Here is a 12181-nt window from a genome sequence, read left to right on the forward strand (position 1 = left end):
GGGTATCAGCATAAAGAAAAAGTATCTCAATGCAAGTAAAAGCTAGAATTTTAGAAAATGTACATCACAGCTATTCATTAGGTTAATGAATTGAAAGGGAAAATTGGCCAACATCACTTGGTCAAATATCTATTAACCCCAAAGCTATGAAACTGCAGCATAGAAATATTCATGTCAAAATACTAAACTGTTAAAACTGCTGAGAACTCCTAAAGCAAATGGGTCTTCCCCAGACAATTTCAAAGATTTGATATTTGAAAAGTACACTAGAAGGAATAATTTATTTTTTTCCCCACGGTTCCAAACTACTTATATCTGCAGAAACCCTACTGCATGATCTGAACATTAATGGCCAAGAACAGCAAAAGGGTATGAAGGGGTCAAGCTAGTCTAAGTGTCAAATATGTATTTCTTATGAAGCCATACTCTACTAACCAGTTTATTGTAGAGCATAAAGTTGGAATTACTCCTCTTCATTTTCTTAAGGGCAAACCAGGGAATACATATGTCCAAAAGACCATTGCAGAGAAACAAAATTCTATCATAGGACCAGCAGCTCATTTTGTTCTATTTAACCTGTAATCTATGAACAATTCAATCTGAGACTCCGTGATATATTCTCGGCAAAACACAAGGATAAAAATAAGAAACTGAGAAGGAAGCAAGTAAAAAAAACAAGAGAAAGCACTGTCTAAGAATCTCAATATACTGAATGAGAGATAAAAGAACTGCTAAAAATATAGTAGATAAATTTATGCAATGATCAATGCATGCATGAGCAATGCACATGAAGAAAAACAATATTAACTTTTCCCACTGTTATGGGGTATGAACAGGTGATTACAACTCAAAATTTAGATCTTGAAATTTTTTTTAACAATTAGATAAAGATTCATTGGTCTGGAAAAGAAACTGCAGAGAGAATTGTATGACTGAGATATGTAAAAAATAAATAACAGAGAAAGGGGTTAAGAAACAGTGGTTCACTTGGTATTTTCACATAAGAAGCAGGGGTATTGATTAGAAGTAAAAGACATAGGATAAAAACAGAGAATGAATGTGTTAGTCTATATAACAAACTGGTTCAGGAAGCATCTATGTCAGAAGTCACAAGAGATGCAGGAAATATTCCCAGAAATAATTGTACATATTTCCTCTGTTCTTGCATTCTCTTGAAGGCATTTTCTGGGAACAAGCTTTTTGGCTGGATGGTTCTTTGGTCTGACCCAGTGTAGTGAGCTGGCTGACCTTCAAGGCATTTCTCCGCTAAACAGCTACTGCTGCTCATCTTGAAAACTCTTCACATCATTCCTCCAAAGCACTAAAATAGAGCTCATCTCTGTAATCACAGCTTTTATGCTCTTGATCATTTCATACCTTCAGTTTTCTGCTGAGGTCACCAACAATGTTGCCAATTAATGCCAATTTGCTTTAACACCTGCCCATTAAGAAATGGATTGAACACAAAAACCTCGTTTTTGACAGAACAGTGAACAAGAATCAAGTTTTAATGACACATAATCACTACCTACCTGGGACAGCTGTGTACTGCTGACGTGGAGGAGGGCCTGACTCAGTATCCCATTAGCAATCACTGACCTATGAATGACACTGTAGGCAAGTGTTTTAGGCTTTCTTAAACAATTATATAACTAGTCATTATGGTGCAACAAAAAAGTCTTCCAAGAGGTAGAATAAGTTCAGAAAGTCCACTACTAATGGGGAGATGTAATCAGACATGTCTCTATAGTTAAGTTTCCACTAACAGCATAAGAAGGAAGAGGAAAAGATCCCAGCTGGCTGGGACTGTCAAATTTTCCTCTTTTTGTGCCATATAATTCACAGAGTTTGGGAAACTCAGTTTCCCTTTCTTTTAAACTGTTATTGATTTTAAATCTCTGCAAAAAAAATATCATGTCATCAGAAGAAAGTCTTTCTGAACCTTCTCTAGTAATTTAATTTCCAGCTCCTTCTAGAGCCCTCCCTTGAAAGCAGCCACAGTGTTATTTTGAGTTGATGCAGCCTTTTCCATTAAACATGGGCTTCAGGAAGGCTGAAGCTGGGTTAATTTACTTGGAATCAGAAATACTCAGGGTCACATTATTCAGCAAGATTAAACTTGGTTTTAAATGTATTTTTAATCTCATATTACAGTGTCTGCTTTGCAGAAAGACAAATGATGCCCCATCTTTGGAGGCATCCAAGGTCAGGCTGAATGGGGCTTTGACCAGCAATCATCCTGAGTGCTACCATGTGGCACATGCAGAACAACCAGCTGATCAGGTACAGCCAGCACAGGAAAGGCAGGTCCTGCTTGACCAGCCTGATCTTCTATTACAAGACTGGGTGGATGGGGGAAAGCCCATGCATGTTATCTACCTGGACTTCAGCAAAGCTTTTGTTACTGCCTCCCACAGCATTCTCTTGGAAAAGCTGGCAGCCCATGGCTTGGAGAGGTGCACCCATCACTTGCTAAAATCTGGCTGGATGGCTGGGCCCAGAGAGTGCTGGTGAATGGAGTTACATCCAGCTGGGAGCAAGTCACAAGTTGTGATCCCCAGGGATCAGAATTTGGGCCAGTCCTGTTTAACATCTTTATTGGTGATCTGGAGGAGAGGATCAAGTGTACCTCCAGTCAGTTTGCAGAGGACACCAAGTGGGGTGGGACTCTTATCTGCTGGAGGGTGGAAGGAACTGCAGAAGGATCTGGACAGACTCTATCCATTGTATGAGGTTCAACAAGGCCAAGTGCCAGATCCTGCACATGGGTCATGATGGTCCCCTGCAGTGCTACAGGCTGTGGGCAGAGTCCCTGGAATGGTGGAAAAGGACCAGGATGTCCTGGTTGACAGCTGAACATGAGCCTGGCTGTGCCTGGGTGAATAAGAAGGCCAGTGGCTGGAGAAAAGGCACCTCTGGGGCATCCTTATTGCTCTCTACAATTACCTGAAAGGAGGTTGTAGCCAAGTAGGGGTTGGTCTCTTCTCTCAAATAACAAGTGATAGAACAAGAGGAAATGGCCTCAGTTGCACAGTTGCACCAGGAGAGGTTTAGGCTGGATATTAGGGAAAACTTCTTCACAGAAAGGTTGTCAAGTGTTGGAGCAGGCTTCCCAGGGAAATGATTGAGTCACTGTCCTTGGAGATATTTCAAAGGTATATAAACAGGACACCTAGAGACATGGTTTGGTGTTGGACTCGGCCATTCTTGGTTAAGCTCAGGTTGGATTTGATGATCTTAGATGTCTTCTCTAACCTAAATGTGTCTATGATTATACCATTTTATGAAATAAGACTCAAGTGTGCCATCCATTAGGAAAAAATATAACCTTTTACTGATAATTTGAACTTTATCAATTTTCTGCTTTAGAGGATTTAATATTTCAAAGTACATCATTAAAGCCTTGATCCTGTTCTGTAAATTTATATTTCTACAGAGCACATGTAAGAGGTATGACTAATCTTGATTACTGCCTTTGTCAACACTGGTTCAAAAAGAGATGATAATGATGATGCTGTTATTTATTTCTCAAAGTAATTTTTGCTGTTTCCATTTTAGTGAGGATTGCTGAGAATTTCTGAAAAAATATAAAATATCCCTCTGTAAAACATGTATATGAAAATGGTAGCAACATTAACATATTTGATATTTATATATTGATATATTTTTATGATGTAAAAACAACTCTGTGGTTTGAATTATAGAAATATAAAACCACAGAATATCTCAAGTTGAGGGGGTCCATAAGGATCACTTGAATATCTTTTCCTCACAGGACTACCTAAAATTAAATCATATGACTAAGAGTGTTTTCCAGACATGCCTTAAACTCTGAAATGCTAAAATAGCTTGGCATAGCTTCATTGCCTTAAGCTATAACTGAAAACATTGGCCATTAAGTTTCAGTGGATTTCATGACAATCTCTTAGATTAGAAAATACTGGCTTTCATGCATCTTTTTGATGCCAGCTGGAATGTGTTTTGTCAAAGCTCTGTTACTAAAAATGTTTCAGCATACTCAAAAAACAGTCTTCAATATAATATACTTTTCAAATGGACAGATTTGTCTTACACTTATTCTAAAAAAATAGAATTAGGATCACATAATTTCTTGCAACAACACCAGCAACATTCAACTCAGAGTGAATTCAATGTGGTCTCTCTACAGTTTTTAGTCTGGTCTGTGATTGAAATGTATGTATATATACATATATTGGCAGGTTGATTTTCTGTATATCAATGAACCTATCTGCCCTCTGTATGGCTGAGTGTTTGCTAATACTTATTACAGGGACAGACAGAAAGCAGGGGCTTTCCATTGATTGGAGAAGAAAACATGACTGATCCATTTAGCAATAAGAATCTCACATTAGCTCACTTTAATAATTGAACAACAAAAATACCAAATTTATAGCCAGAAGTAGAGACATGAATAAAACTCTTGTGACGCCCAGACAACAAAACAAATTATGGTGATATCTACTGTAGATAGGCAGAGCTTTCAACTTGTCTCAGAATTCAGAGGGATTTAATTACGATATCAAAATACCTGTGCATCCTTTGATGCAGCATGAATTCAGAAGAGGGTCTGTATTTATTTATTTTTAATGGAATTCATAGATGCAGGTGCACAATTCTGTGACAGTTTTAAGAAGACAGTAATTATCTGGTAAAGTATGCATCACCAAATCATTTAATAGATAAAGGCTTCTATAGAGGAAACATGCTCTTTCAGGTGAAGTAACAATTTGAAGTTGTAATATGATGTCTTCAAAATTCACTGAAAGCACCTTTTAATTACACAGCTCTATCTACAATATTTTAATTGACAGATGCTTAATTAAATGGGAGGAAGGTGAAAAAGCATGTGAAAAACTCCTCCTTTCCTACCAGAGAAAACAAATACTTTTCATTCTAATGTTGCATCAGATACATGCTTTTGAAATATAATGACTGCTCTTTAAAATATGTAATTCTTTTTAATTAATACATGAGTTTACAGACACTGAGCACCTATATATAATGTTTACATAGAGACTGTATAGCAGTACTTGCTGGGGACTTACACTGCTTTCAATGCAATAGCTATGCATTTAAATCAATTGGATTACTATTCTACCAGTGAGGAACAAATGAAAACCCTTTCAATTATATAAATTTCTCTAGAGGTGATTTACAATGGAAATATTAATGAAAATTTCATTGCATCTGTGCTGCTAGGTGCTAATACATTTTTATTTTTTTAATGAACCAATGGCATAAAAGCCTGAGTAAGATATTTTTAGAGAATACATATGGACTATTTGTCAGAATCTTGCACCTTTTTCTTTAATTTGTTTCCCTTGAGCTAGTATGTAATTGGTTTCTGAGTAACCTCAACAACCTTGCCTGGAACACCTTTCCAGATAAATTCTTCCTTTGGGGGTAGGGGACAGGGACCAGACTAGTTTATATCAAATCTCAGCACAAAAAGTAGAAAGTAATTATGACTGCTCAAAAACTACAATAGCAGTCAGAATTCAAAACCTAACATTAAATGTATATAAGGAAAATAAAAGATACAAGGTTGAGATCATTACAATTTTACACTATAAATGCAAGTGTACCAAACTTCAGCTGTTAGAAACAGCTTTTGGCAGCCTTTTATATCCCCAAATGGGGCATGCTGTCCTTGCTTAGAAAAATTAGCTCAAGGTTTGGGAAACTCTTTGAATTTCACACAGTCTGCACACCCCTCAGGAAAAATCTGAGCCTTGACTCTTGCTTCTCTCTCTGATATCAGTGTCAATTTGTTGCTGGAACTTGTGGAAAGACACTGGATGTAGCTTAGAGGGAGAACTTGTAACCTCAATTTTACTCTCTGTTTTCTCTATAAACCACATGGATGTGTACCTGGACTGCCAAGGTTCACCAATGCTAACATCAAATAAGTTTTCTTTTTTGCTGCTGCTGCTGAAAACTTGAAATGAGAAAATTCATAAGAACTGTAAAAAACAATGTATTCACATGCAAGGGCTGTGTATGGGGAAAATATATGTAATTAAGAACTAAAACCAGATACCTAACAAACTGGAGAATTTCTGTGCAGAAGAAATGATCAAGCTGATCAAACAAATGTTAATTTGATTAATCAAATACTAGAAGAAATAACTCTGCTGAAAGGATTAGCAATGACTGTGGACATTATTAAAAGGAAAGGATGAGACTTTTAAAGATACTTTTTATTCACTTTATAATGTCATAGTGTAAGTCCCAATCAACTTTAATCACAATTAGAAAAACAGCACTTCTTTACAGCTAAATCTAAATGTAAACAAACATTTCAATCCAAAAGATTTTCCTTACAACTCTGCTGTAGTAAAGTAGGAAGGTGTTTAAAAGTTTTCTTCTAGCTTCTATTGCCATGATTTCTGAGAGATATAATCAGAAACAGAAAATCTGGATTATCGTTCACTGAGTCATTATAATAATTTAATATTTTATTAATTGAGGAAAACTTATTTGCAGTGTGTTCATCTCATTTCATAAAGGTCTTCAGCACAGCAGAAGTGCAAACTGCTGAAGTGCAGCTGGCTGTGTTTAATCTGTTTTATCTTTCACTTCAGCAAAAAATGGAAGACATGGTGACAATTAATGAGTAACAATTGCGTGCCATTATGTGAGATAATTTTGTATTTATTACATTAATCATTTTATGAATTTACATTGCCAAATAACACTGGAAGTCAGTTCAAAGCTACCTTGCTTTCATACTATATGAGAAAATAATGGATTTTCAGATCGAGAATTGGCAGAGGCAACTGAAACCATGAACACGTGAAATCATTCCAAAAGAAAGGATATTGAACTGAAATTCTGAAGTTTCTCTTCTTAAAGCAAGCTACAGAATGATTAAATTAGCTTTAAGAATGGTGTGTTTATATCGAAATGGAAGACACTACAGGAATATTCAAAAAAGCAAGAGTATTGAAGCTTTCATACATAGGACATCCATTCAGTCTCAATTCAATGTTCTGGTCAGACATTCCCCAAGGGTGTCCACCTCCCTGTCTTGAATCCCCTTCCCTTTTTGCCATTTAGTGCTTGGGATTGAGTCATATAATTTTCTCACTCTGGAACTAGGACTACCATAGACATTAAAGATGTAGCATTCTACTGGTCCCATCAAGAGCTGAGCATTTGTATTTTTTCTTTTTTAAAAACCTGATGATGAAGTAAGCAATGTCTTTTTTAAAGCAAAACTATTTAACTCAGCAGATAAAACAAAGGCATCAAAGAAAAATATTTTGAAGCTGTTTAGAAAAATGTGCCTGTTTAGCTTAATCTAACCAACTAACCTTAACATACACTATAAAAATTAGAATTCTCAAATTACACAAACACACAGGAAACAACAATTTATTCTGGTCTCACTTCACTTATCAGAACACCATTTTTAGACAATTCAGGGAAGGTGGATTCTCAAGCAAATGAAAACATAGTATATCCTGCCTTTGCATTGTAACTGTCAAATTATCTCATGGTGTCTTAAACAGTCATTTGTTTTATTTACAATATTTTTCTCCAGAACTAATTTCTCCAAAAACCTGTCTAGGATATTTGGACATCTGGTAGTAGATCTCTAAAGCACTTTCTTCATTGTTTTAGAGTTAGAACTCTCCAGGAAAACAATCTGTACTTACTAGCCTTGAAACCACCTCCTTTGTATGTTTTATGTTCCCTTCTGGAAGCTTACATTGTGTTCAATAAACTACTTATAAGGTACAGATGAATGTGACTGCCACTGTCAATTGCTGTAGCATTTGTCACAGTAGTGACCAAGCACAAAATAATCAGGTGTGAAGAGAGCACTCCGGCTCATTTCTCTGGGTTTCAGAGAACCCCGTTAAAGTGCTGTACTGCAAACTGCTCTGATATTGCAAAAGATGTATATAAATCCTGAAGATGGTATCACATCACATACAGCAGATGCTTCACAGCAGAGGTGACAGGGACAGGTCCAACAGAGGCAGGACAGCACCAGAACTGAAAATGGTACAATCCTATTAGGCCGAAAGAGCTTGCTGCTAAGATGGCTAAACTGCCGCCCCTATGCTACAAGCCATCAAAAATGACAGCTTGGTAAACCTGGAGTAACAGTAATTCTTTAGCTCTCAATCCTGTCCTTTCCTTTACATGGTGTGCTTTTTGGAGTAGAACTTCCACCTATAAATATAGGTGCATTGTCTATTATGGCATGGATCTGAGTGTGGTTAGGAAGGTACATAAAACTGCAATGCAAACTTGCAAGATGCAGTGTTCAAAGTGAGTCAGATCTCCCCTACCAGGGTGATGTAAAAACAGGATTTAAATATCATTAGTCTTATTAGGCAATAGCATTACAGGAAATGTCAGTTCTGCTTTTACTTTACCATAAACCTGAAAATATTTAATTGAATAAAATAGAAGTGTTCACTAGATGGTAGTTGAAACACATTCATAACCACTTTTCAAGATATGATCATAGCTCAGTTACACTCACAGCTAGGGAAAAGTTTAACCATACAATGCATCATCTCAACATCCAGTCATTCCTGCTCAAAATATGTAGGGCCTTGCTTTTGAGTTTCACAATAAGATTCTAGCAATTTTTCATTTTGTTTTCTGTGAAGGGAGATCATGAATTTTACAATCTATGATGTAGATTCTCCTGTTTATTCCACTTCCAGGTCATAGTGTCTATTTTATACATAGCTCTTCACATGAGTTTATGTCAGGCTTCAGAAAAATTAAGTGCTGTATAAAATCAACCCAGTACCTTACTATTACACCTTTTTTAATTTTTGTTTTTCTGCTTACATTTCAAGCCTATACCCAGTCTTTTGAGTACTATCTTGTGTGCTGACTCTAAATTACTCTGTTACAAGTCTACAAAACTCCAGCCACTTATTTATATTTTTATAATATGAGAAGTTACAAGTATGCAGTTCCCAAAGCAGTCATAACGATTGTTAAAAATGATCACAACACACTCATTCTAGCATTTAGTAGGCACTAATTTACTAAAATGTGATAATGCAATCACTACCATAGCCCTTTTCTTATCATGTAAGCTCTTTGCAGAAAGGACTTTCTTTGCCTGCAGAGAACCTGGTGGATAGGCAGAGCAGAATACTGGATCCTGAGGTTTGGTTTATTTAGTAAGACAACAGTACAAGGCAGTCCAAATTAACAGTCATCTGGATAACTGCAAACAAATAAACATGAAACCTTTTGTATCTATGACCATTTTGGTCACCAAACACTGAGGTACAGGTATCAGCACAGAAAAGCATATTTCTATTTATTTATTTATTGTACATTATGCCTTTATACTATCATACATGAATATATGTATTTTTAGCAGATGAAAACAAGCTTTAAGGAGTAGTATTGAGAGACAGTGGTTGAAGAAGTGCAAAGCTTGAGAGAAGTACAGTAAGCATCAGACAATTTTATTACTGTCTGAGAAGAAAAGGGAAAACAGAGGAGAAGCTTCTGTCCATTCAGTGTGTCTTCTTTCTCTATAATTTAATATCCAACTGAAAGACTAGAGCTGAGATTTGTTAGGTGTCAAACAGGTTTTGAGCATGAAGATCCATGTCCTTGTACAGCTAGTATTTACATCTTCATTACTGAAAGGACAGCACTCTTACTTGCTAAGACACCCTATGTTCTTTGGTGACTACCACTTTTCCTGGAGAAAAAGTTTTTTCTTTTCTTTCCCCACAGTGCTGCAATTAATTTAATCACAGTTGTTCACTACAGAAAGAAGAACTGAATATCCTCTGGGTAAAAGAAAGAGACATTTTTTCCTCTTTTATTTCTTTCTCTTTCTCTCCCTATCTTTCCTATTAAAAAAGTTTTCTTCAAGAATTCAACTTTACATTATTTTCTTAATTTCACCTGCATTTCAGCATCTCCAGCTGGATTAAATTAAACAGTATAATGCAACAAAGTATAACAAAAGTTCACATGAATTCATGTCTAAATAATGATTACATCTTACTGTGCTCACTCTTCCAAATGTCTCAGCTGTCCCAGAGTAAAAACCTAACAGTTCATGGCTGTGTGTTGTGGACTTTGTAAGTACAGAATTTTACAGTATAAGCACTTAAAAATCAATCAAAGCAAACAACAAAAAAAACCAAAGCTAAGTTAGTCTTAGTCTAGCATTTTGAAGCTCAAAATGAGAAAAGAACTTATAAAGTTCACATCCACTATGCTTTTATTATTTATTTGCATACCGTGTTAGTTGAGTTTCCATTCAAATGTAAGCCACTGTCAAAGAGAGGTGATGAAGTTCCACTGCTGTGATCACTTGATGGTCCAGGGGAACCTGGAAATCAGTTAAAACAAAAAAACTGCTGATGTTAAAAATATATGTATATATCAGACAACATCTATTCCAGCTGTAAAACACAGGAAGAATTTTTAATATAATTCCCCCAACCAAGACAGAAATACTACTTGTATTTCAGAAAGTCAGACAATTAAATATCCATATGCTATATTTAATGTCTAGAAATAAAAAAGGTTTCTAGATGTCATCTAAGAGGGGCTGTGCTCATGGGGTCTTTTTGTGTGCTTAACTGTCTTCAGGATTAAGCCTTTTTTCACTGAGAATGAGATATTCAAAACAAGCAGTCCTTGTCTCATCCTTAAGTGATACTTAATCAGTATCTACAGATAAAACCATGTCAAATTCTGGGTTTTTTTTGTTGGCAGTAACAAAGGAGTCGAATAGATAAAAAATGCTGTGAGACCTGTAGGTAGATATTTCCATGTTATGACATTTTGCCATGACATGAGATGGTGTAGGGAAGGGAGATGCATAAGAAGGGAGCAGGGGAGGCAGATGCTACTCCTGATGATGTGCTCATGGTGATGATATGGGTTGATGGGAAGAGACAGTATGATTGCAGTTACAATGAACACAGCACAGCACTAAAACTGCCAGCACAGCAGCTGGTCTGACTGAATGCTGGAACAAGTGCCTGAGCCTTCTGGGATGGCTGGAGTAGCCAAAATACTTCAGAATATGCATGCACGCACTTAAATCCTGCCTGCAGTGTGATTTGGGAATTTCTTTATTGCATAATGCAATTGCTACTTAGCTTTCTAAATGTGTCATAATGCTTCATGACTGGAATTCCCTTTTGTGCATGGACTTGTGAAAAACTCTTCTTGAAATGGGGCGCTATTCTCTGTAACTCCAGTTTATATATTGCATTAAGTCATAACTATTTTCCATACACCTTATTTGCTTCTTTTCTCATTACAAGAATGAATATTTATAGCAAGTCATTTACCAAAGATCACTTGACTCACAAACCTTGGTTTCAGAATCTACTGAATGGCTACACTGAACATTCTAGAGAGGTGCATGTAAGCTCTTGTGGAGGTCCAGGTTCAGTTCAGGAGAAGGCTCATTTCCTAAGTTCCTTACATGTCTGATCATACCTAGCAAGTTCTTTTTTTTTTTTTTTGAGTATGCTTCTATTGAGCTGCTTTCTATTTCCAGAAATGGCGCTTTATGGAAGCAGTGCCATGATCTCGGGCTCCCAGACAAAGATGCTGCAGAAAGTGAGATGCTCCTGGTGAGAAAGCCAATCTCCCCATGACGCACAAAGAGGGCACCAATATTGCTGGACCTACGTGAACTACTTGAGAAGGTGGCAGCCAGCTTGTGTAGTGTGTACTAGGTCTTAGTGGCAGGGGTTGATGGGCTGGGATGTCTCCAGAAGTGGGGAATGGTTGAGGCTGCCCTGGGCCAGGCACAGACAGATCCAGCCAGATCCCACATTACCACTGGGCCCTGGAGCTGAGCTGGCAGCACCTCTGGGAAACTATTTAACAAAGGGTAAAATGCAGAAGGGTGGAGACAATAGTAAGGGAAAGAGTGACACAAAAATCAAATGAACCTCAAGGTCAGTGAAGAAGGTGATAGACAATTTATTTGTCTTTGTTTCTCATTGCCTGAATCTATTTCAATAGACAATACATTTGTCTAAGTTTTCCCACATTGCCTCTGCTTTGGCCATGATGGTAATTAATAGCTAATCTCTTTTTTGTTCTATTTGTACACCACATTCTGTTTGAGAACAGGGAGTGAGAGAGTGTCTGAATGAGAGTTTGGCTCTTAGCTGAGGTTAACCAATGA

General features: G+C 36.9%; 1 protein-coding gene across 1 annotated transcript in view; it reads right to left on the reverse strand.

Moving 5' to 3' along the window:
- The window catches only part of SNTG2 (syntrophin gamma 2), a 119036-nt gene that overhangs the window by 65968 nt on the left and 40887 nt on the right, over positions 1–12181 (reverse strand). The window contains exon 7 of the mRNA XM_058802349.1: positions 10266–10357. Coding sequence (XP_058658332.1) covers positions 10266–10357 — 92 coding nt within the window. The remainder of the gene's footprint in view (positions 1–10265; positions 10358–12181) is intronic.

Source organism: Ammospiza caudacuta, chromosome 3 (genome assembly GCF_027887145.1).
Source record: "Ammospiza caudacuta isolate bAmmCau1 chromosome 3, bAmmCau1.pri, whole genome shotgun sequence".
Taxonomy (NCBI): Eukaryota; Metazoa; Chordata; class Aves; order Passeriformes; family Passerellidae; genus Ammospiza; species Ammospiza caudacuta.